Consider the following 23,023-nt stretch of genomic DNA (forward strand, 5'->3'; position numbering starts at 1 on the left):
CCCCTTGACTGCACAGGCTATTTTCTAAGGTGAACGTAGTCTTTAAGGAGAAGATGGGAGGGAAAGGTTTTATGTAGTCCTGCACTAGGGTGACAGTGTTGCTCCTCTATAGTTATAGTACAGTGAGTAAGGACTATGACCCTAGGACAGGAAGTGTTCTACCAGTAGCTTCACCAGTTGAAAAAATGCTTGAAAAAAGGAAACTAATGTCTTTCTTCTGTTGATTTTCATATAGCCACTACAAGCCACAGCACATACTGAGGTTGGATCTAACAGCAACTTCCTTCTCTTCCAGAATTCATACAGTATATGCTGTTAACTTATTCGTAGCTACGAGAAGGCAGGCAGATTCTGGAAAAAAGACACTAATGCCTTGTACACACGGTCGGACTTTTGACCATGCAAAAGTCCGCTGTGAGTCCGTTGGAAGTCTGACGGAAAGAAAGAGAACAGGTTCTCTATCTAAGGTCCGTCAGACTTCCGACAAAAAAAGTCCAATGGAGGCTACACAGGGCTGGACTTTCCGAGAAAAAGTCCGGCCGTGTGTACAAGGCATTACTAGTCATAGCTGGAAATTGTGTTTATAACATTCAATTACTATTGTCTAAATTGAAAATGAATACACCGCTGTATTTTCCATCACTTAAAGATAAGCATGTGTTCAGAACTGATGTAAAGTGCTCCATGATGTCATATTAAACAGGCTGTTTTCAATAAGCAGTGGTCATTAGAAGCATTATGGTGGATATGTTGGAGGTCAGCTTCTTTTACAGTTTTTACTGCAGTCACCTTCACTATCATATGGATTTGCCGTGCTGCCATCAGGCTCAGTGAAGTACGAAAAGGGTAATCGACATAAAAAACTCAGTATCTTCTCATTTCTTTTTTCATATACCAAGTTGGAATTGCCATATTAAAACTCTAATATGAAAGTTATGTCCAAGAATTCACTGTCACTGCTTTGTCTTGGCAGCATCACAATGGGTTTCTGAAGAATGAAGTCTTAGGAATGTTTCTCGGGATCATCATTTGCGTTGCAAGGCTGAAATTTTTCGCAATCCTTTTAACCGCTCTAATAGTTCCGTTGTGAATTCCTGAAATACAAAACTGACAATCTAGGAAAGGTAGTGGTGCAGTAAGCAGCAAGGATATTATTTTCAAATGAGAGTTCCCAAACTTTACTTCATGTCCATTTGATTAATTTTAATGTACCTAGAGAATGTATTGTATAGTGAATCTGACTGATTTGTCCATTCATTATTACAAATTAATATACTCTACCATAACACACACATTAAACCTTAACAGCAGCTCCACCCAGATTTCCTAATTGTGGGTAGCATGACTTAGGCTGGCCATACACAGTGGAAATATCTTTCCTGCAACCATGGATTGCAAACAAGAAATTCACAGGATTCCCCCATTAACACAGACAGTGCTGCTAGGGGAATCAGCAATTGGTTTCTCCTGGCGGCAGGCGGGGCAAGCTGTCCCCGCTGTGAAAAGACATTGATTATTGCTAGAGGCCATAGCAGTCGCTAGCCATAATTGCAAGAGAATCTGGCAGGCTGGTTGTACCCAAGTTGACAGATCAATTAAAGCGGAGTTCCACCCAAAAGTGGAACTTCCGCTTAATCCACTCCTCGCCCCCCTTACATGCCACATTTGGCATGTAAATTTTTTTTGGGTGGGGGGCTGGGAGCTTCAGGAGGAGTGGGACATCCTGTCCCACTTCCTCTTTCCGCCGAGGGGCCGCTAAGGCGATACGTCATATCGCCTTTTGACGGCCCCTCCCTGTAGGCGATCAACTGGGACATGTGACAGGTCCCAGGCGATCGTCTGTCCAATCAGAAAGTGCCGCTCGCGCATGCGCAGTGAGTGCCTGCCCGTGAAGCCGAAAGCTGTCACGGCTGGGTGCCCACAGTAGCAATAAGGACGCTGGCCGGAGAGGGTGGGAGAGGAGCGGAGCTCCGGACGGCGCGTCGCTGGAACGTGGAGCAGGTCAGTGCATGTTTATTAAAAGCCAGCAGCTACACTTTTTGTAACTGCTGACTTTTAATAAACATGAAAAATGCCTGGAACACCCCTTTAACTTGGTACATTTAGCCTGCCCATTAATGGATTTGAACCGTGTATGGCCAGCCATAGGGTTTTATCCACCGTTTGGCACATACTTTTGTCTAGAACAGAGGTCTCCAAACTCTTTAAACAAAGGACCAGATAACTGACCTTCAGACTTTAAGGGGGCCGGACTGTGGCCAGTGAAAATATGGGGGGAATTTTTGGGACTTTAAATGATGCACATAAAAATGTGCCTCCATCCCTGGTTCAGGTACACAAGAAAAGGGAGGTTACACATTATTTTTATTTAACATAGGCCAGTTGAATATTCTCATCTTTGCTCATCTGCATACACCTTGAAGACTGTTGATCTTTGTTCTGGGGACTCTGTGTATGTGCGCCCCACTGGTGTGTGGCCTTAGACCCCCTCATCTCTCTGTAGAGACAAACCTTTCTAGCCCTGGCTTCCATACTCACCCTACACCAATGTACTCTATTTCATGTAAGTACCCAGGATTGACTAGCCCATAGTGACTAGCATATGGCTTTTCTCCAGGGGGCTATTTCGACCTTTCACCATTGATAATGGTCTCAATGGGATCTATTTGTTTGGACTACATTGTACAATCCTGTTTGTATGCAGTTGAACGGTCTTTGTTTGAAGGCTGATTGAACTTGGACCCAAGGAATATATTTACCCCTATTCCGGTCGCCTGTCCATACTCATCCCTCTTCCACCTTCCCCTGCTTGGTTTTCTTTATGTTCTGTTGGGAAAAATTGGGCGAGGAGATCCTCTATATGGAATATATGAGCCACTGGCCCTTATGATTATTTCACAATACACCATTGAATCTAATCTTTTGGATATTACTGGAATTAACTTTTCGGATGTAACTTTTTTGAATCCTGTGAACAAGGCTGTTACTCTCCCACAAGATAGTGAGACTCCCTTTCTTTCTTGCTACCAACAAACCTAGTTTGTGTCCTGATGAAGCTTAACAGCGAAATGCGTTGACACACAAGGGCTCACTGTACACCATGTATTTCCATATATATGTTTTTTAATTCTTTCTAAATGCTCTCTATGTACCATGTGCTTTTCTCAATACATTTTGTAATTTTTCATGAATATTCTCCGTTGTTTACTGTGCCTCAAAAGTCCGACCCTGGGTTACCAATTTTTGGCCCCCCCTATCTTGCATTCCCGCCTGTTACTCTTGGTGCCATATTAGACTAATTATAACCTATATTTTGTAGATATGTTTGAGCACTCGCCCCTGAGGAAGGTGTGCTATACACAAAGTGCATCGGACATCTAGGATGCAGTCATATGCCTGCTATTAGGAATATATCTAGTCCCACTCGCTACAATCAATGATGTTTATACTGTCCACATATCTTTTACAATATTGCGGTGTGCCAGTCAGGTGACATGTCTATGCATTTATGACAAACATCTACCTATCAATTCATTCCATATTCTGTGCCACAAAGCCAATATGTATGTAATCATGTTCCCTTGATGTATATGCTCTGTTCTGTATGCATGTATGTAAATAAATGAAATGCATGGTTTTTACTTGTCTTTGCAGAATTGCTATGTATCAATTTAACCATCTATGCTAATTAAATGTTTTTACAACCTAACCTCAACTCGTCAATTGCCTCATCTAAAGTCCCAACCTCCCTTTTCTTGTGGGACTGTGGCCAGTGGGAGAAGAAAATGCTCCAGTGTCAGTGGGACTAAAAAAAATGCCTCAGGCTTGGTTGTCAGTGGGAGTAGGGAAATTAAATATTGATTAGTAGGAGGAGGAAATGGTATCCCATCATTTGGTATTGATGGGATGAATAGTGACCCATCCCTATTGTCAGTGGGTGCAATAGTGCCCCAGTTTTGGTGTCAGTTCAGGGGAATAGTGCCCCTTTGTTAGTGTTAGTGTCAGTGCTCCAAAGATGAGCAAAGGGCTATTTCTGGCCCACGGGCCAAAAAATAAATGCAGTGTTAATTGAGCTTTAATTAAAAAAGAGCAAAAAAGTATCACTTTAGAATTCACAAGAACAAAAATGTTGTCGTCTCCAGCAGTATATTTGTGCATTGCCACACAAGCTATAGTTGTGTTTTTGCTGAAGACAGTATTAGGCCAATCTGTGGCTCTTTTAAAGGGAAATTACAGTAAAACCTTGGTTTGCGAGCATAATTCGTCCCAGAAACATGCTTGTAATCCAAAGCACTTGTATATCAAAGCATTTTTTTTACAGGGTATAAAAGAGAAGAGAGGCACCTCTAAGTGTAGCAATAAGTTGCTAAATGTTGTACCTTCATTAAATGTAACCATATTGCTACACCTAGAGGCTCAGCTCTTCTTCTTTGTACTCAGTTGTGACATGACACTACTTTTATATCAAGACAATGCTTGTATATCAAGGCAAAATTTATTAAAACAATATTCTTGTCTCTCAAACCAAGGTTTTACTGTATAGTGTTTTTTGACGAATTTTACATTCATCTCTGTTAAGGTTTATAAACTGATATTGTATATTATTTTAGTGTTTATTAATATCATTATTTTACATATAAACATTTAATACAGGTTACCTCAGTGTTTTATGTGTGCAGTGAGTGAAAGCTGGGCTGTCTAATAAGAAAGCCCATCATTAGGCGGTTCACTTTTTGACTGCACCTGCAGACTAATGCCGCGTACACACGATCGGTTCATCTGATGGACCGTTTTCATCAGACGAACCGATCGTGTGTGGGCCCATCAGTTTTTTCCCCATCGGTGAAAAAACGTAGAACCTGTTTTAAATGATGATCCGATGGTTAAAAAAAGATAGAAAAAAAACGATCGTCTGTGGGGAAATCCATTGGTTAAAAATCAACGCATGCTCAGAATCAAGTCGACGCATGCTCGGAAGCATTGAACTTCATTTTTCTCAGCACGTCGTTGTGTTTTACGTCACAGTTCGTTTTTTTAACTGATGGTGTGTAGGCAAGACTGATGAAAGTCAGCTTCATCGGATATCTGATGAAAAAATCCATCGATCCGTTTTCATCGGATGAACCGATCGTGTGTACAGGGCATCAGGTGTGTATTTAAACTGGGATCCTGCTATTCCGCGCTGTACACACAGTATAGAAGTAAACAATCTGAAAGCCTGGAGTACCAGACCTACATTTGCCACCTACTGGCTACAAAACAGTAAAGGTTAACAATTTATAAGCAATAATTCACATTTACCTGTCTTTTTTTTTCTAAATAAAACACATTTTGAACAATACATACTCCTGGGTGTACTACTGTACTTTCCCTTTAAGAAAACTGAATAAAAATAAAAGTAAGGTCCAAGCAACAATACTTATTGTACTTTTTATGCATTTTCTGATGGCTAGAGGGTTAATTTGATGCAAAGGGTTGTTGGAAGGATTTTTGACCCCTAAGTTCCACCCCTGACTTCACCCCCTCTTTCCTGCCCATGTAAACCCCACCTTTTTAATAAAGGGCCCATCAAATGCAGCCCACCAGCACCCATCAAATGCAGCTTTACTAGCGCCCATCAAATGCAACCTCACCAGCGCCCATCAATGCAGCCTCACTAGCGCCCATTAATGCAGCCTCACCAGCTCCCATCAATGCAGCCTCACCAGCGCCCATCAATGCAGCCTCACCAGCGCCCATCAATGCAGCCTCACCAGTGCCCATCAATGCAGCCTCACCAGCGCTCATCAATGCAGCCTCACCAGCTCCCATCAAATGCAGCCTCACCAACGCCCATCAACCGATGAAGCTGACTGATGGTCCGTCGTGCGTACACACCATCAGTTAAAAAACTGATCGTGTCAGAACGCGGTGACGTAAAACACAACGACGTGCTGAAAAAAAACGAAGTTCAATGCTTCCAAGCATGCGTCGACTTTATTCTGAGCATGCCCGGGTTTTTAACCGATAGTTTTTCATACCAACGATCGGTTTTGACCTATCGGTTACCAGTCCATCGGTTCAATTTTAAAGCAAGTTCTCATTTTTTTGACCAAAGGTTAACTGACCAATGGGGCCTACACACGATCGGTTTGGACCGATGAAAAGGTCCTTCAGTCCGTTTTCATTGGTTTTGACCGATCGTGTGTACGCGGCCTTAGTTGCTTGCTGCAGAGAGAAGAGAGTAGAAACACCAGTGGACGGGCGCCCTAGGCAGCAGGGTGCCCTAGGCGGCTTCCTAGGTTGCCTAGCGGTAGCACTAGCCCTGTTAAAAAGGTACCTTTTACTTGAAAATGTACATGTTTAAATCAGTGTAACTTACTTGTGTAGGTCTGATACATTCTTGAAGGATATCCTGGCAAAACAAATATATAAAGTATAATCTTGTGTCATACTTCCAGCAAGAACCATTTTTATACGTTTTATTGTACATATTAGATCATGTATCAACTCCATCTAATATCTAGTCCGCATCACTATACAATGAAATTCATAATAAGGGAAGCGCAAAATGTCACTGCACACCTTTCTCCTCATCAATAAAGTTCCTTTATTTTGAAAGTATAACTAAAGGATTTTTTTCAGTTTCAGATTGACACCTGTCATTTACCCTCTCTCTGTTATCACCATGAGTGAAAGTGAATGAAAACCCCACATTTTGGGTGGCAACCAGAATAGCAATCGAGGGAAAATCTTCCAATGGGGACAATAGTTCTGGTGACCCTCATGAGGAGGTGATGAATTTATGCACAGATTACTGTAGTGATTTGACCGAAATGGGAAAGTGTCAGACCAGAAGTGTTAAAACCAAATACCCCCTCCCCCATAAAAAATTATGTGCGAAAACTTAAAGAGGAGGGGGAAGGAGGCAGACAAGCGGAACTTCCCTTCTCGGGTGAGCATTTGATCTGTGGTTTCTACTACACACATATAAGGATGTTGTCCTGTCTGTATTTGTAAATAACTTGTGTGACGGTATTGGTATGATATCCCCGTCAAACAGTCCCTTCTTCCCATAACAGAACATCACAGAATCATCCACACATGAGCCAAGGCTGAATGCTGGAACCAGACAGACTTTAATGGTATAACACACAGCTTATATGTAATTTCCAAAACTGTTACAATGACAAATCTCCGCCCCCCTCACACTGGGGCTTCCATACAGATCATGGGCAGACATTTCGGAGCCGACTCTGAAAACACATTTTCTTTAGATAATGACATCAGTGGAGTTAATTACTAGGTGTAACAGAATACATTATCTAGACAGCTTCGCCCCGCATATAGAAGAGATAATTACCACAATGAAGCAATCAGAATAATTAACCTGAGCCCCTTCTAATCACTGTAAACAGTAACCACAGGGCTTCTTCACACAACACACTAGATCAATTAACATTTCAACAGCCTGTTAGCAGAGTGAGTCACACCTGAAATCACCTTCTAATACAGCATTAACCAAGCAGGGAGAATTTAAACTGAAGCATCCTTCACAACTTGTGCTCAATAATTATCACAGAGTTATGAAGTAGGCACAGGTACTGCTGAATTTCACCCAGACCATTAGGTAAATATTTGCATGTCCTAATGCCGCGTACACACGATCGGATTTTCCGATGGACTTTTTCTGTCGGAATTTCTGACGGACTTAGATAGAGAGCAGGTTCTCATTTTCAGACGGAAAAAAATCAGGAATATCCGTTCGTCTTAATGGAATTCCGACGGGAAAAAAACATGCATGCTCAGGAAACAATTTGACGCATGCTCGGAAGCATTGAACTTCTTTTTCTCGCCTCGTCGTAGTTTTGTACGTCACCGCGTTCTTAACGCTCGAAAGTTCAGAGAACTTTTGTGTGACCGTGTGTATGCGAGCCAAGCTTGAGCGGAATTCTGTCGGAAAAACCATCCAACTTTTTTCCGATGGAAATTCCGCTCGTGTGTACAGGGCATAATAGTTTAACTGCAGCTGCCCAAAGATTCTTGCGTGTGTATTTAAATATTTGTGACAAATGTATCTCTATCCCATTGTTATTATCTTACATGCACAGTGCCAGATAGCTAGGTCTGTGCTACTATATGTGTGTAGTGATCACCTTCCAGTATATTAGTAGGTGAACCTGTTTATTGCAATAGAGTTTTTATGCAGCTCTTTTTATTTTAGTTAATCCTGTCCCTTCTGGTCTGGGATTCTATAGCTAGTTTTAGCACAGGGCTCAATAATCAGCATAGGCCAGGTTAGCCACTTTTGGTACTTTGACATCCAGTTGCGTGACATATTAGAAACGCCTGGGGACTATTACCCAACTTAGATAGACTGACTCTGAGTTCTAGTGCCAGTGCCACACTATAGTTTCTGCTGGTGAGAATCTGTGTAGCAGGCGTGTAGGACAATGGTTGAAGGATCTCCCCATCACCACTGATCTTGTCTTCAGGTCTGCAACACAAAGATGGATGCCACATCGCGATCATCCTAAGGGATCCCTGCAACTGAACTTTGCAGCAACATTCACCTGGATGTATCTTCATTAATATATATATATATATATATATATATATATATATATATATATATATATATATATATATATATATATATATATATATCCAGGTATATGTGCACAAATCCACCAGGACTCTTGCTGTGCCATTTTCTGATAATACCTGTTTGTACGCTGGATGTTTGTACTATTAATAATCTTTTCCTATATAAAGCTTGTATTATTTCTATAGTGGTGTGCATCTACAGTATATAATTATGGTAATGTTTAAAGAGGCAAATTTTTTATAACCACACCCCAAAAGCGGGCTGCTGTTGCAGTGTATGAGAGAGATAACTTAATGTTTTAGCAGCCAGCTACTCTTTGTTACATATTCATACAGTTTAATTAAACACATGTCCTACTCCGTATGCATTTATCCCCCGTATACAATTTTTACTGTACTGTGAAATGCTCAACTTCATGTGTTCTTATTACATATTTCTTCATTTTATAATAAATCTTTGAGACATCTTAATGAATTTTCCTTATTGTAACATATGTGGGTTTGGCTGCATGTTAAGGTGCACATATACTATATGTAACAGTGTGAGTCCTTGTTTCTGGCAAAATGGGGTTAAGCCCTGGTTCATACTGGTGCGTTTTGACATGCAATTTGACATGTCAAATCGGCGATATTTCCAGACAATTGACGGAAATGGCATTGTCCTAATTGGTGCGACACCGCATCTGCGGCGCTGCACCGATTTCAAAAAGTAGTTTCTGTACTACTTTTTGTGAAAAATGCACAGATGTCTCTGTAATCGCAGCCGAAATCGGGACTGGCAAGCGGGAGTGAAATTGTGCGAGTTTAACTGAACTCGCACGGCTTCATTCCCGCAGCCCACTGTGAACCTGGGCTCAAGTGGACATTAGCAGCGCACGGCAATTTTTTTTTAGTAGTAAATTAAATTCTTTACCTCTATACAATGCAATGCAACTTTTATGTATTTATGTAGTATACACTATACATATATTTTGTGATTAAATAACATTTCTAATCATATGGAGTTAATATCAAGAGTTCCCCTTTACATCAGAGTCAACAAAGTTGACACTCTTGGCTTACAATTGCAGTGAGCAACCCTGTGGGGTAGCCACAGTCTGGGCCAAGGGTGGACTGGGGCATGCGGGCAATTGAAGATCATGGGTCCCCAGGTTTAAAGATGGCTGTCTCATGGGAGCCAACATTAATGTGGCAGGCCGAAGCTTAGAGGCACACGCTCTGTGACATTCAGAGTGGCAGAAGGAGTGTGGTGGGTATGATGGTGGCAGTATGTACAGGAGAGGAGTGTGGAGGGTATAATGGGGGCAATATGTACAGGAGAGGAGTGTGGAGGGTATGATTGGTGTAGTATGTACAAGAGAGGAGTGTGGAGGGTATGATGGGGGCAGTATGTACAGGAGATGAGTGTGTAGGGGATGATGGGGGCAGTATGTACAGGGGAGGAGTGTGGAGGGTATGATTGGTGTAGTATGTACAGGAGAGGAGTGTGGAGGGTATGATTGGTGTAGTATGTACAGGAGAGGAGTGTGGAGGGTATGCTAGTGGGAGTATGTACAGGAGATGAGTGTGGAGGGGATGATGGGTGTAGTATGTGTAGTATGACACCAAGCTATGCAGTGGAATATCGTCTTTACAGGATGTCTCCAATTTACAAGCCGACCTCAATGCTCTGTCTAGTTGGGCGACTAAGTGGCAGATGAGGTTTAATGTTGATAAATGTAAAGTTATGCACTTAGGGACTAAGAATATGCATGCATCATACATGCTAGGGGGAGTACAACTGGTGGGATCTGTAGTGGAGAAGGATCTGGAGGTTTTAGTTGATCATAAGCTCAATAATGGCATGCAATGCCAAGCTGCGGTTTCCAAAGCGAGCAAAGTCCTTTCTTGTATTAAGAGAGGTATGGACTCCAGAGACAGAGATATAATTTTGCCCCTGTACAAATCATTAGTAAGACCTCATCTGGAATATGCAGTTCAGTTTTGGGCACCAGTTCTCAAAAAGGATATCGGAGAACTGGAGAAAGTGCAGAGAAGGGCAACCAAACTGATAAGAGGCATGGAGGAGCTCAGCTATGAGGAAAGATTAGAAGAAATAAATGTATTCACTCTTGAGAAGAGGAGAATAAGGGGGATATGATCAACATGTACAAATATATAAGAGGTCCATACAGTGGACTTGGTGTTGAGTTATTCACTTTACGGTCAACACTGAGGACAAGGGGGCACTCTTTACGTCTAGAGGAAAAGAGATTTCACCTCCAAATACGGAAAGTTTTTTTCACAGTAAGAGCTGTGAAAATGTGGAACAGACTCCCTCCAGACGTGGTTCTGGCCAGCTCAGTAGATTGCTTTAAGAAAGGCCTGGATACTTTCCTAAATGTACATAATATAACTGAGTACTAAGATTTGAAGGTAAAGTTGATCCAGGGTAAATCCGATTGCCTCTCGGGGGATCAGGAAGGAATTTTTTCCCCTGCTGTAGCAAATTGGATCATGCTCTGCTGGGTTTTTTTTTTGCCTTCCTCTGGATTGTACTGTGTTTTTTATTTTGTTTGTTTATTTTTTGTGGTTGAACTGGATGGACTTGTGTCTTTTTTCAACCTGACTAACTATGTAACTATGTAACTATGTACAGGAGAGGAGTGTGAAGGGGATGATGGGGTTAGTATGTATAGGAGAGGCGTGTGGAGGGGATGATGGGGGTAGTATGTATGGGAGAGGAGTGTGGAGGGGATGATGGAGGTAGTATGTATATGAGAGGCGTGTGGAGGGGATGATGGGGGTAGTATGTATGGGAGAGGAGTGTGGAGGGGATGATGGGGGTAGTATGTATAGGAGAGGAGTGTGGAGGGGATGATGGGGGTAGTATGTACAGATGATGTGAAGGTTAATGATGACCATTCATATAACCCTGTGTTATCCAAGCTCTGTACAATCACAATTTTACACTCTTCACATATACACAAAGGGTTAATGAATGGTCATAAATTACTGCACATTATCTGGACTGAGGATAGGGGATGTTTGTATAGACAGTTGTGAGGCTTGGAAAATATCGGTCACACACACTTCTGATCCTCCTGTCACCTGAACCCTTTACAGCAACTCCTGAAAAACAAAGCCTGTCAGCTTTCCACCCTAGGAGATTCATACAAACAATCTCAGCTCACCTCCTTCCTGCATGTAGTGTGAGCAGCGCCATCCTGACATTATCTACTCCTCCCGACATGATCTCCTCCTTAGCTCCGCCTCCCGGGTTCTCTTAACACACTGCACTAGTGATCGGAAGAGGGGGGGTGTTAAGTCACAGATAAGAGAGACCCTGCTGTCTCCACAGTGACACATATGCTAATGGAGCTCCCCCTGCCCAAATGGTCTGTACGGGTTTCAGTCTGAAAACCGGGCAGATGATTCAGGACCCGGACTGTCCGGGTGAATCCCCTACAGGTGGCAACCCTACTGGTGAGAGCAGTAAGTGGAGGGTGGTGGAGTGTGAGCAGTTTGCTACTGCTGTATGAAGAGAGACCTGTGTCTGGAAAGCTGTCTGCCCTGTGGGAGACTGCAGCCCTTGCTCGGGGGATTCTTTGCCCAGGGACTAGGAAAGGCTGGCCAGCCTTGACAGTCAGGAAGACTACGATAGCCAGTGAGTCCAGGGGGCTGGAAAGAATCAGATCTATTGAGAGCAAGCAGAGGAACTGCTGACAAGAGAGCCAGGTGGCTCGGTATGTTTTCCTTATGTGCTAAATGAAGTTAAACTCCTGTGTGGGAATCCTGAATGGACTTTATGTTTTGTTTCTCTGTTTAATAAATATGGGCCACCAGGCCCTTAACTATAAAAGCCTGTCTGACGTGGACTCACTGCACACTCAGAAGCAAAACAAAATCACACGTATACAAACTAGATTCCTGGAGCATTTTAATTTGAAAGGATATTCTTCAATCTCTCATTTATGCCTCACCCTCTCCTCAACAATACAGCACATGATGTATAAATCCTGTATAATAATAATAATAATAATAATAATAATGATGATGGGGAAGAATAAGTGAAGAGACCCATCCTTAATTACTTCTAGGTCGAGTTTGGGAAGTTGTGATGCTGTTTTTTTTTCTATTCCTCCCAAAAGCTCCATGTGGCACAGTACATGTTGGACGCAGGAACTACATTGTAATCCTTCAGGCAAGGACAGACCTACAACCCCTGCTCTCCTTCCTGGGTCAGGAAGCATATCCCAATCCTCTGTAAGAGAACCAGTGAATATACAGTAGCCTGGGAAGTACACTCTTACAGTAGATCGTTACTTACAATGGATGATCTCCAAAGCGTTGTTCAGATACTTAAAAATACATAAATGATGGAACTGACCACTTTAGAGGTAGACTTACGACACCCAAAAAGTACATGTATTTACAGTATTTTTGAAATGCAAAAAACTATTCTCACTACCACAGAACTCAACCATAGAATTAGACTTGCTATAATGTCCATTGAGAACCTGGAAAACTGCAATAGATGAAATAACACAAGGGCGAGGGGACTAACAGAGGTTACGGGCCCTCAATATCTTATACCGCGCACACGACAATTTTTAATGGTCTATAAAAAAACTACGTTTTTTTTTTACGTGATTCTTGTCAAGCCTGCCTTGCCTACACATGATCGTGGAAAAAAATGCTTGAGCAAAGCGTGATGACGTACAACAGGTACGACGGTACTATAAAGGGGGACAAAGATTGTCTCTGGACAGCCGCACTCTGAACAAATTGTAGCCTTTTATTAAAAGAAGGACAGCACTACAAGTCACAGCAAAATAAAACCTGACTGCTGACGTTTTTCACACTGAAACTAGTGCTTAAGGAAGTACCATTCGGATGGCGCCACCCTTGGGGCTGCTTTTGCTGATTTCGTGTTAGTAAAAGTTTGGTGAGAGACGATTCGCGCTTTTCAGTCTTCGTGCTTTTCAGTCTGTTGCAGCGTGACAAATGTGCTATCTCCATTACGAATGCTAGTTTTACCAGAACGAGCGCTCCCGTCTCATAACTTGCTTCTGAGCATGCGCGTTTTTTTCACGTCATTAAAGCCTACACACGACCGTTTTTTACGACGTGAAAAACAACAACGTGAAAAACTTAGCGAAAAAATAGAGCATGTTCTAAATTTTTAATGCCCATTTTTCACGTCATGAAAAATGCTCTGGCGCCCACACACGGTTGTGTGTACGGGACATTAGTCCTACCTTACAGGGCATTTTAATGCCCCCCCACCCCCACCATGAGGCAGAACTCCTTATTGACAGAGAACATGGACCCAAAAGCCCTGACCCTTCAAAAATCATGGATGTGATCTGTAATCAGTTCATTTTTTTTTTTTTTAACTAAAGAGGGTATTAAGAAGAGCTGCCCATGATAAAGGTCACAGTAAATTTGATGGCACTTCTATAGCTGTCCTCCTAGACAGACCCTGGCCGTCAAGATGACGCTGCACCCCCTCCTGGAAACACTCAAAAAGTGCTAAAAACTAAAGATAATTCTTTAATTCTCCCGATTAGTTTGAACATTCAAATTCTAACAATGTGCTAAAACGTACTCAGTTTTTTTTTTACTTTTGATTGTAATAATAAATTCATTTTAAATGAGTGGTAACTTCAAAACCTTTTGTATCATTTTTTTTGCAGTAGTATACTTCAAAACTATTCACATAAACTAATGAAAGTAATTTCTTACATATTTTACAATTAAAAATTGAAGGTCTGTACCTGTAGGTTACATTTTTGCTCCTCTATTGAAAGATCCAAAAGATCATCAATATCAATTTCTGGCTCTGCAGCTTCATCTCGCAGCCCCTCCTGTTGTGAGAGACACAAAATGTTGGAATAGAATAACATAACATTTTGGAATTTTTGCCAGGTTTCCTGTCTTTCTGGTGAGTTGGGAATCACCACGGGACTCTCCAGATTGTGTACCTGGATTACTCTTCTGGCTATGAGATCATCCATTTCTTTCTTTAGTGGTAATTATCAGTGTTTCTATTTATAAATTACTCTATAAAAATACTCTATTGCTCCTGGAAGTGCACGGGCTGGGGCTGGGACTGCCCCCCCCCGTCCCCCCCCCCCCAGTGTTACCCATAGCACAATAGTAAGAAAAACTTTTCGAGACACCACACTCTCGTGTACCAACCGGAAAATTCAGTAAATAAAAAACATTCAATAAAACTTCCCACATAACAAGGAATACTCGGAGCAACTGATAACTATATAAATCATCTCGCTGCCACCTTTACAAGTTTACTATTCAATATCGCAATCATCTTAAACTCATAGTTTATTAAAACACATCTCTATAAGCAATTTATTTATTACTAAGGATCCTAAACAATTATTAGCAGTTGTAAAATATATAAAAAAAAAAAAAAACGTAAAAAATGTAAAATAAGACAAGGATCACACAAAATAAAATAAAATACAAATCAGGCTAAAAAGGGGGCACCCCCTCTCAGAAGTCAATACTGAAACAGTTGAGATCAAACTCTACATTAGGACCTCTGGGTGGGAGAACCTTAGCCTCAAAAATCCAAAAAGATTCTCTCCTGCTTAATTGTCTGACGTAGCTTATCAAACCCCCCCCTCCAATGTTTCTCCACTTTTTCAATTCCCCAACATTTTAGTGAGCTAGGGTAGTGTTTCTCAACCTTTTTCTAGTCGGGCACCCTTAAAAAGTATTTTCAGTCTTGAGGCACCCCAGTCCAAGGCTTGGTTCACATTACGGTGTGTCGCAGAACACCCGCAAAATCGTGCTCATTCCTGACACACATTGGAAAACGTGGGGTGCATTTGCTGCAGTGCAATTAAAAAAAAAAGTTTTGAGGACTTGTTTCCCTGCATTTTGTGGGTACGGAAATTAATGGACTGCCCTTCATGCAGCTACACAGATGTGAACCAAGGGCTTGTTCACATATCATAGTGTAACGCTATTAGCGTTAATTTATGTACTAGGAGCGCAGCTTTACCTAATATGACAGCTGCGCTCCATTCACAAAGACATCCGCGTCACTTCCGGTACGCGGACGTCTGCGCTCCACGCTGGAACGCGGAAGTGCGTTCCAGTGTGCGGCGCTCGGCGTGCATGGGAGACTGGGCTATTTAAACCTCCAGCACTGGCGACAGGTTGTTGGAATATTCCTGTTGGACCCTGTCGCCACCTGGAGACCCTCCACCAACTCACACCAACCTTGAACTTCACTTTTGGGATACTTGGATCCAGATCTTAGTTGCTATACTAGATAGAAGGACCACCAGCGTTACACCTGTGCTTATTTTCCCAGTCTGGACTACCTCCTAACCGCAAGTATATAGAGTATATTACTGCATATTGGGATTACCATCTACTCCTGTGCAAACAGACCTGGTCCACACTACTTCTTAAACTGCATAAGGATATATAGCATATTACTGCATAAAGGGATTACCATCTACTCCTGTGCAAACACACCTGGTTCACACTACTTCTTAAACTGCATAAGGATATATAGCATATTACTGCATAAAGGGATTACCATCTACTCCTGTGCAAACAGACCTGGTTCACACTACTTCTTAAACTGCATAAGGATATATAGCATATTACTGCATAAAGGGATTACCATCTACTCCTGTGCAAACAGACCTGGTTCACACTACTTCTTAAACTGCATAATTATATAGAGCATATTATTGCACATTGGGATTACCATCTACTACTATGCAAACTGACCTGGTCCACACTACCTCTTTAACTGCTTGTGTTTAAAGACTATTTTGCCATATAGTTAGTGTTGTTGCCCATAGTCTGGACTACCTCCTTCTCTCTCTTTCAGAAATACATATTAACTATTGAGATACTTGCTCTAAATATATTGAGGTTTTGCTTCTATATGTTATATCAGGAGTGCTAATTTCCTACATGACTCAAGTTCAGTACCTATATATTCAAAAAGCACTTACTAAAGACTTATCCTTGTCATTGCTCTAGACAAAGGTTACTATATAGTTTAACAAGTATTAAACTATTACTACATGTTTTGCTCCAATCAGAGGATATGATGATATAGACCCCATACTCTTATAGTTCAGTGAGAGTGAGCTGGTGGTTAATTCTGATAGGCCTCTACAGCTGGAGTCTAAACTTGAGACAGAGTGTTCTCAGAATCAGGGTCGTAACATAATATTCCAACCTCTTTAAAAAAAAAAAAAAAAAAAAAAAAAAGGGAAACATTCAAGATGGATCCAGCTGAACTTACAAATCATTTAGTTACACTCTCCCAAAGAGTGGATAACCTGACTGCTAACATGAATGAATTGCGTGTTCAGAATGATACCTTACGCAATCTCAATCATGCACAAGCTAGAGACAGACCTGAAGCTAAGGTCTGCCCACCAGAACTTTTTTCTGGTGAAAGGAAGAATTATAAACAATTCATTAGTTCATGTCGTTTGATGTACGAATTACGTCCGCGCACTTATTACTCTGATAGAATAAAGATCCTCACTTTAGTTACCTATCTCAGAGGTGAACCCAGAGTGTGGGCTGATACATACATAGAAGAACATGGAGATCTTTTGGGAGCTTTTGATACTTTCATTAATGAGATGTCTCTCTTATATGAAGAGCCTAACAAACAGCTAACAGCTGAAAATTCAATCAGAACCCTCAAACAGGGTAAGAGGCCTGTGGAGGACTTTATTTCAGAATTTAAATGCTGGAGCAGGGAGACCCAATGGTCAGAGATTGCTCTTAGAAATCAATTTCGTTTGGGTTTATCAGAGGCTATGAAGGATGAGCTTGCTCGCGTCGTGCTCCCTGATACTCTAGAAGACCTCATGCACCTATCAGTGACTATCGATCGCCGTCTGCGTGAGAGAAAGGCAGAACGTGCAAATACATACCCAGTCACTTCCTTCAGGAGATTCAGATCGCCTTCAAAAGAGTCTCCAATGGAACTTGGAACTATAAGAGGACCTTTGACTCCAGCAGAAAAGCAACGCCGTAGAGCCAATAATCTATGTCTTTATTGTTCAGCTCCAGACCACATTGTGTCTACCTGTCCTCTACTTAAGAAAAACTCTGAAGGTAAATTTTCCCACATTAATAAATTAGACTCATCCCTTTCCACGTCTAATCGATATATCTTTATCCTTCTTACTCTACACTGGGATCAAGAAGAGATTTCCATTGAAGCAATGGTCGACAGCGGAGCCTGCGGCAACTTTATAGATTCAAGTATTGTAGAATCAAATAAAATTCCCTGTGTGTTTAAGCAAAATCCAGTGTCACTCACTTTTATTGATGGGTCCAGTTCAACTCATGGTCCTGTTATATCTCAGACATCTCCCCTAAAGGTTACATGTGCCACTGGTCATTCTGAGACCCTCAAATTTGATATTATTTCCTCACCTGTCTTTCCCATTGTTCTAGGCCTCCCATGGTTACTTCTTCATCAGCCTATTTTCTTATGGTCCACCAAATCAATTTCTTTACAGTCTGATTATTGTAAACAGTTCTGTTATTCCCCATGCATCATCTCTTTTTCTGACGCCATTCCACATGACCTACCTGAATATTTACATGATTTCCTTGATGTATTCAGTAAGACTAATGCAGATAAACTTCCTCCACATAGAATTTACGACTGTCCCATAGACCTTATTCCCGACAGTCCTATTCCTACTGCTCGAATCTACCCCCTCTCTCAACCAGAGCTTGTACATTTAAAAGAGTACCTCGATGAGAATCTAAAAAAGGGGTTTATTAGGAACTCCACCTCTTCAGCAAGTGCAGCTCTCTTTTTTGTAAAAAATAAAGATGGTTCACTCCGACCAATCATTGATTATCGTTCCCTCAATAATATCACTGTAAAAAATAGATACCCATTACCACTCATTCCGGAACTCATTGAGCGTCTACAGAACGCCAAGATCTATACAAAACTGGACCTCAGAGGTGCATATAATCTGATCAGAATCCGTTCGGGTGACGAATGGAAAACTGCCTTCAAAACCCGATATGGCCTTTTTGAGTATTGTGTAATGCCTTTTGGTTTGTGTAACGCTCCAGCAACTTTTCAGTGGTTCATTAATGATATTTTTCATGATCTACTTGATATTTGCGTTGTAATTTATTTGGACGACATCTTAATTTATTCTGAGAATCAGGATGAACATCACAAACATGTGCGCTGGGTTCTGGCTAGGCTTAGGACACACTCTTTGTATGCAAAACTTGAAAAGTGTGTATTCAATCAAACTACTATTTCCTTCTTGGGTTACCAAATTACTCCTAGTGGAGTTCAGATGGATCGATCTAAGGTAGATTGTATTCTGTCCTGGCCTTCACCACAAACTAGGAAAGCTCTTCAGAGATTTCTCGGTTTTTCAAATTACTACAGAAAGTTCATAAAGAACTTTTCAGCTATTGTGAGACCATTAACCAGCTTAACCAGTTCAAAGATACCTTTTGTTTGGAATGATGATGCACAGAAATCTTTTGACACACTCAAGAATAGTTACACTTCTGCTCCTATTCTTCAATTGCCAAATCCATCATACCATTTTACATTAGAAGTAGATGCTTCGCATTTTGCTCTTGGCGCTGTACTCTCCCAACAACCTACATTATCGGAACCACTACATCCAGTTGCCTTTTTTTCCAGGACACTCTCCTCAGCGGAAAAAAATTATCCTATTGGCGAGAAAGAATTACTAGCAATAAGAGATGCTCTCTCTAACTGGAGACATTTGCTGGAGGGTTCAACACATACTATCACCATCCTCACTGATCATCGAAATTTACAACACTTAAAATCTTGCAAAACTCTCTCTGCCCGTCAAGTCAGATGGAGTCTATTTTTCGATAGATTCAATTTTGTTATTTCCTACCTTCCTGGTACCCAAAATACTAAAGCAGACTCTTTGTCTCGTATGCATGAAGAACAAACATTGGAGATTCCACCATTTTCAATTATTCCATCCAATAGGATTCTGGGTACTACTATGACCTTCAATAAGTTGCTTATTCAAACCCTCACTAAAGAGAGATCTCATTTACCTATGGGTTTACAACAAGAGTCTAACGGACTATTAACTTTTAACAACAAGATATATGTTCCACCAAAATTGCAACTTATGTTACTAAAACAACTTCATGATGCTCCACTTGCAGGACATCCTGGCATTACTAAGACCCTTCATCTAGTCAAGAGAAATTACTGGTGGCCAAATCTCACAAAGACAGTTCAGGACTATGTTAATTCTTGTCAGACCTGTGCCACCAATAAACATTCTAGAAAACCTCCCTATGGTCTATTAACTTCTATCCCAGTACCAAATAGACCTTGGGACGTTATTTCTATGGATTTCATAGTTGACCTCCCAAGGTCAAATGGAACAAACACCATCATGGTCACAGTTGATGTTTTAACAAAGATGGCCCATTTTGTACCTTTGAAGAGGTTACCAACCTCTCAAGAGACGGCAAAGGCTTTCATATCCAATATTCTTAAACTTCATGGCTTACCATCTCAGATCATTTCAGATAGAGGCTCACAATTCATTTCCAGATTCTGGAAAGCTCTCTGTCAAACGCTACAAATAGATCATCGCATGTCTACCGCCTATCACCCCCAAACTAATGGGCAAACAGAACGGGTAAATCAAACACTGGAACAATATCTGCGCTGTTACTGCACCCACCTCCAAGACGACTGGTTTCATTTACTTCCACATGCAGAATTTGCTTACAACAACGCCTCCAGTTCATCCTCCCAGTTTTCACCTTTTTACGCAAATTATGGTTTTCATCCTAATAATTTACCGTCTACTTTTCCTTCAACTAATGTCCCTGCTGTTCAGAATCTTTTATCAACCATAAAGGATACTCTAGATACTCTCCGTTCTAATCTTGAAGATGCGCAGATTAGACAAAAGAAGTACTACGATTCTCATAGAACAAAACCCCCATCTTATAAGATTGGAGATTTGGTATGGTTATCTACTAGGAATTTACGACTCAAGATTCCTTCTAAGAAACTTGGCCGTCAGTACACGGGACCTTTTCCAATTTCCCACATCATTAACAATAATGCTGTCAGATTAATTCTACCCTCCGATTGGAAGATTCATCCATCCTTCCATGTTTCATTAATTAAACCTTTCAAACCAAACCCTTTTCCAAACAGAGATCCACAACCTCCTCCACCAGTTCAAGTTTTTGGTGAGACTGAATATCAAGTAGAGAAAATTTTGGATTCTAGGAGGAGAGGTTCTTCCATTCAATACTTGATTCGTTGGAAAGGCTATTCTCCCACAGATGATTCCTGGGAATGCTCATCAGATATTCATGCCCCTAGACTTATTAAGCAGTTCCATCACAAATATCCTGATAAACCATCTCCTATTAGGCGCCCCGGATGGGCCCCCTTGAGGAGGGGAGTATGTAACGCTATTAGCGTTAATTTATGTACTAGGAGCGCAGCTTTACCTAATATGACAGCTGCGCTCCATTCACAAAGACATCCGCGTCACTTCCGGTACGCGGACGTCTGCGCTCCACGCTGGAACGCGGAAGTGCGTTCCAGTGTGCGGCGCTCGGCGTGCATGGGAGACCGGGCTATTTAAACCTCCAGCACTGGCGACAGGTTGTTGGAATATTCCTGTTGGACCCTGTCGCCACCTGGAGACCCTCCACCAACTCACACCAACCTTGAACTTCACTTTTGGGATACTTGGATCCAGATCTTAGTTGCTATACTAGATAGAAGGACCACCAGCGTTACACCTGTGCTTATTTTCCCAGTCTGGACTACCTCCTAACCGCAAGTATATAGAGTATATTACTGCATATTGGGATTACCATCTACTCCTGTGCAAACAGACCTGGTCCACACTACTTCTTAAACTGCATAAGGATATATAGCATATTACTGCATAAAGGGATTACCATCTACTCCTGTGCAAACACACCTGGTTCACACTACTTCTTAAACTGCATAAGGATATATAGCATATTACTGCATAAAGGGATTACCATCTACTCCTGTGCAAACAGACCTGGTTCACACTACTTCTTAAACTGCATAAGGATATATAGCATATTACTGCATAAAGGGATTACCATCTACTCCTGTGCAAACAGACCTGGTTCACACTACTTCTTAAACTGCATAATTATATAGAGCATATTATTGCACATTGGGATTACCATCTACTACTATGCAAACTGACCTGGTCCACACTACCTCTTTAACTGCTTGTGTTTAAAGACTATTTTGCCATATAGTTAGTGTTGTTGCCCATAGTCTGGACTACCTCCTTCTCTCTCTTTCAGAAATACATATTAACTATTGAGATACTTGCTCTAAATATATTGAGGTTTTGCTTCTATATGTTATATCAGGAGTGCTAATTTCCTACATGACTCAAGTTCAGTACCTATATATTCAAAAAGCACTTACTAAAGACTTATCCTTGTCATTGCTCTAGACAAAGGTTACTATATAGTTTAACAAGTATTAAACTATTACTACATGTTTTGCTCCAATCAGAGGATATGATGATATAGACCCCATACTCTTATAGTTCAGTGAGAGTGAGCTGGTGGTTAATTCTGATAGGCCTCTACAGCTGGAGTCTAAACTTGAGACAGAGTGTTCTCAGAATCAGGGTCGTAACACATAGGGGCGGTAAAACCACATGGTTGAGCTGTTTTTACCACCCCCAACTTCTCCACCTTTAGCTGCAGAGGCAGCAGCTGAGGGTGTTCACATGCTGTGGCTGCAACTGGAGGTATACTGAGGGTGAATGGGGCTGCACTGCAACTACCCTGCAACTGTGTGCATTGCACGGTTGCGGTGTAGTGATGCTGCTTTTATGGGCTTAAAACAGGTGGTAAAGAGGCAACATAATGCCTCTTTACCGCCTGTCAAATGCCTCTGAAAAGCGATCTGTGCATGGATTGCTTTTCAGAGGAGCAGCAGTCCTTGCTGCTATCAAACAATCCCTACAAAAGCCATTCTGATGGTACAGGAATGGGGGGGGGGTCAGGATTAAAAGTAACACATACATACAGACACATGCTTACACACGCATACCCACACTCATACATACATACATACATACATACATACACATGCACACACACACACATTCAGACATTCACATGTATAAAGCCATTTTAAAATGAATCTAGCTTCTAGCTCAATACCTTTCCAGATTCCTCATTTAGCCAGGTACTGCACTCTAGGGGGAAGCAGAGAGCACAGCACACTCCTCTGCACTTTACTTTTACTTTTGAAGCCGACAGAGCTTCTCACAGTTCGGCAGGAGATCAGGCTCATCTGACTGCCTTCTCTCCACTGACCCCGTGGCACACCTGAGAACCTCTGACGGCACACTGGTTGAGA

The 23,023-nt window shown here is 41.5% G+C and overlaps 1 protein-coding gene across 2 annotated transcripts in view; it reads right to left on the bottom strand.

Moving 5' to 3' along the window:
• Positions 1 to 548: 548 nt before the first annotated feature.
• Positions 549 to 23,023, bottom strand: part of PPP1R14D (protein phosphatase 1 regulatory inhibitor subunit 14D) — a 35,931-nt gene continuing 13,456 nt past the window's right edge. Inside the window, exons 2-4 of one of the 2 annotated variants that reach the window (XM_040332733.1) lie at positions 14,346 to 14,435; positions 6,362 to 6,394; positions 550 to 1,094 (exon numbers count right to left, since the gene is read on the bottom strand). In XM_040332733.1, coding sequence (XP_040188667.1) covers positions 1,026 to 1,094; positions 6,362 to 6,394; positions 14,346 to 14,435 — 192 coding nt within the window. In that variant the 3' untranslated portion in view covers positions 550 to 1,025. Of the gene's footprint in view, positions 1,095 to 6,361; positions 6,395 to 14,345; positions 14,436 to 23,023 lie in introns of both variants that reach the window. The other variant, XM_040332734.1, reaches the window with a different exon arrangement.

Source organism: Rana temporaria, chromosome 13, assembly GCF_905171775.1.
Source record: "Rana temporaria chromosome 13, aRanTem1.1, whole genome shotgun sequence".
Lineage (NCBI taxonomy): Eukaryota > Metazoa > Chordata > Amphibia > Anura > Ranidae > Rana > Rana temporaria.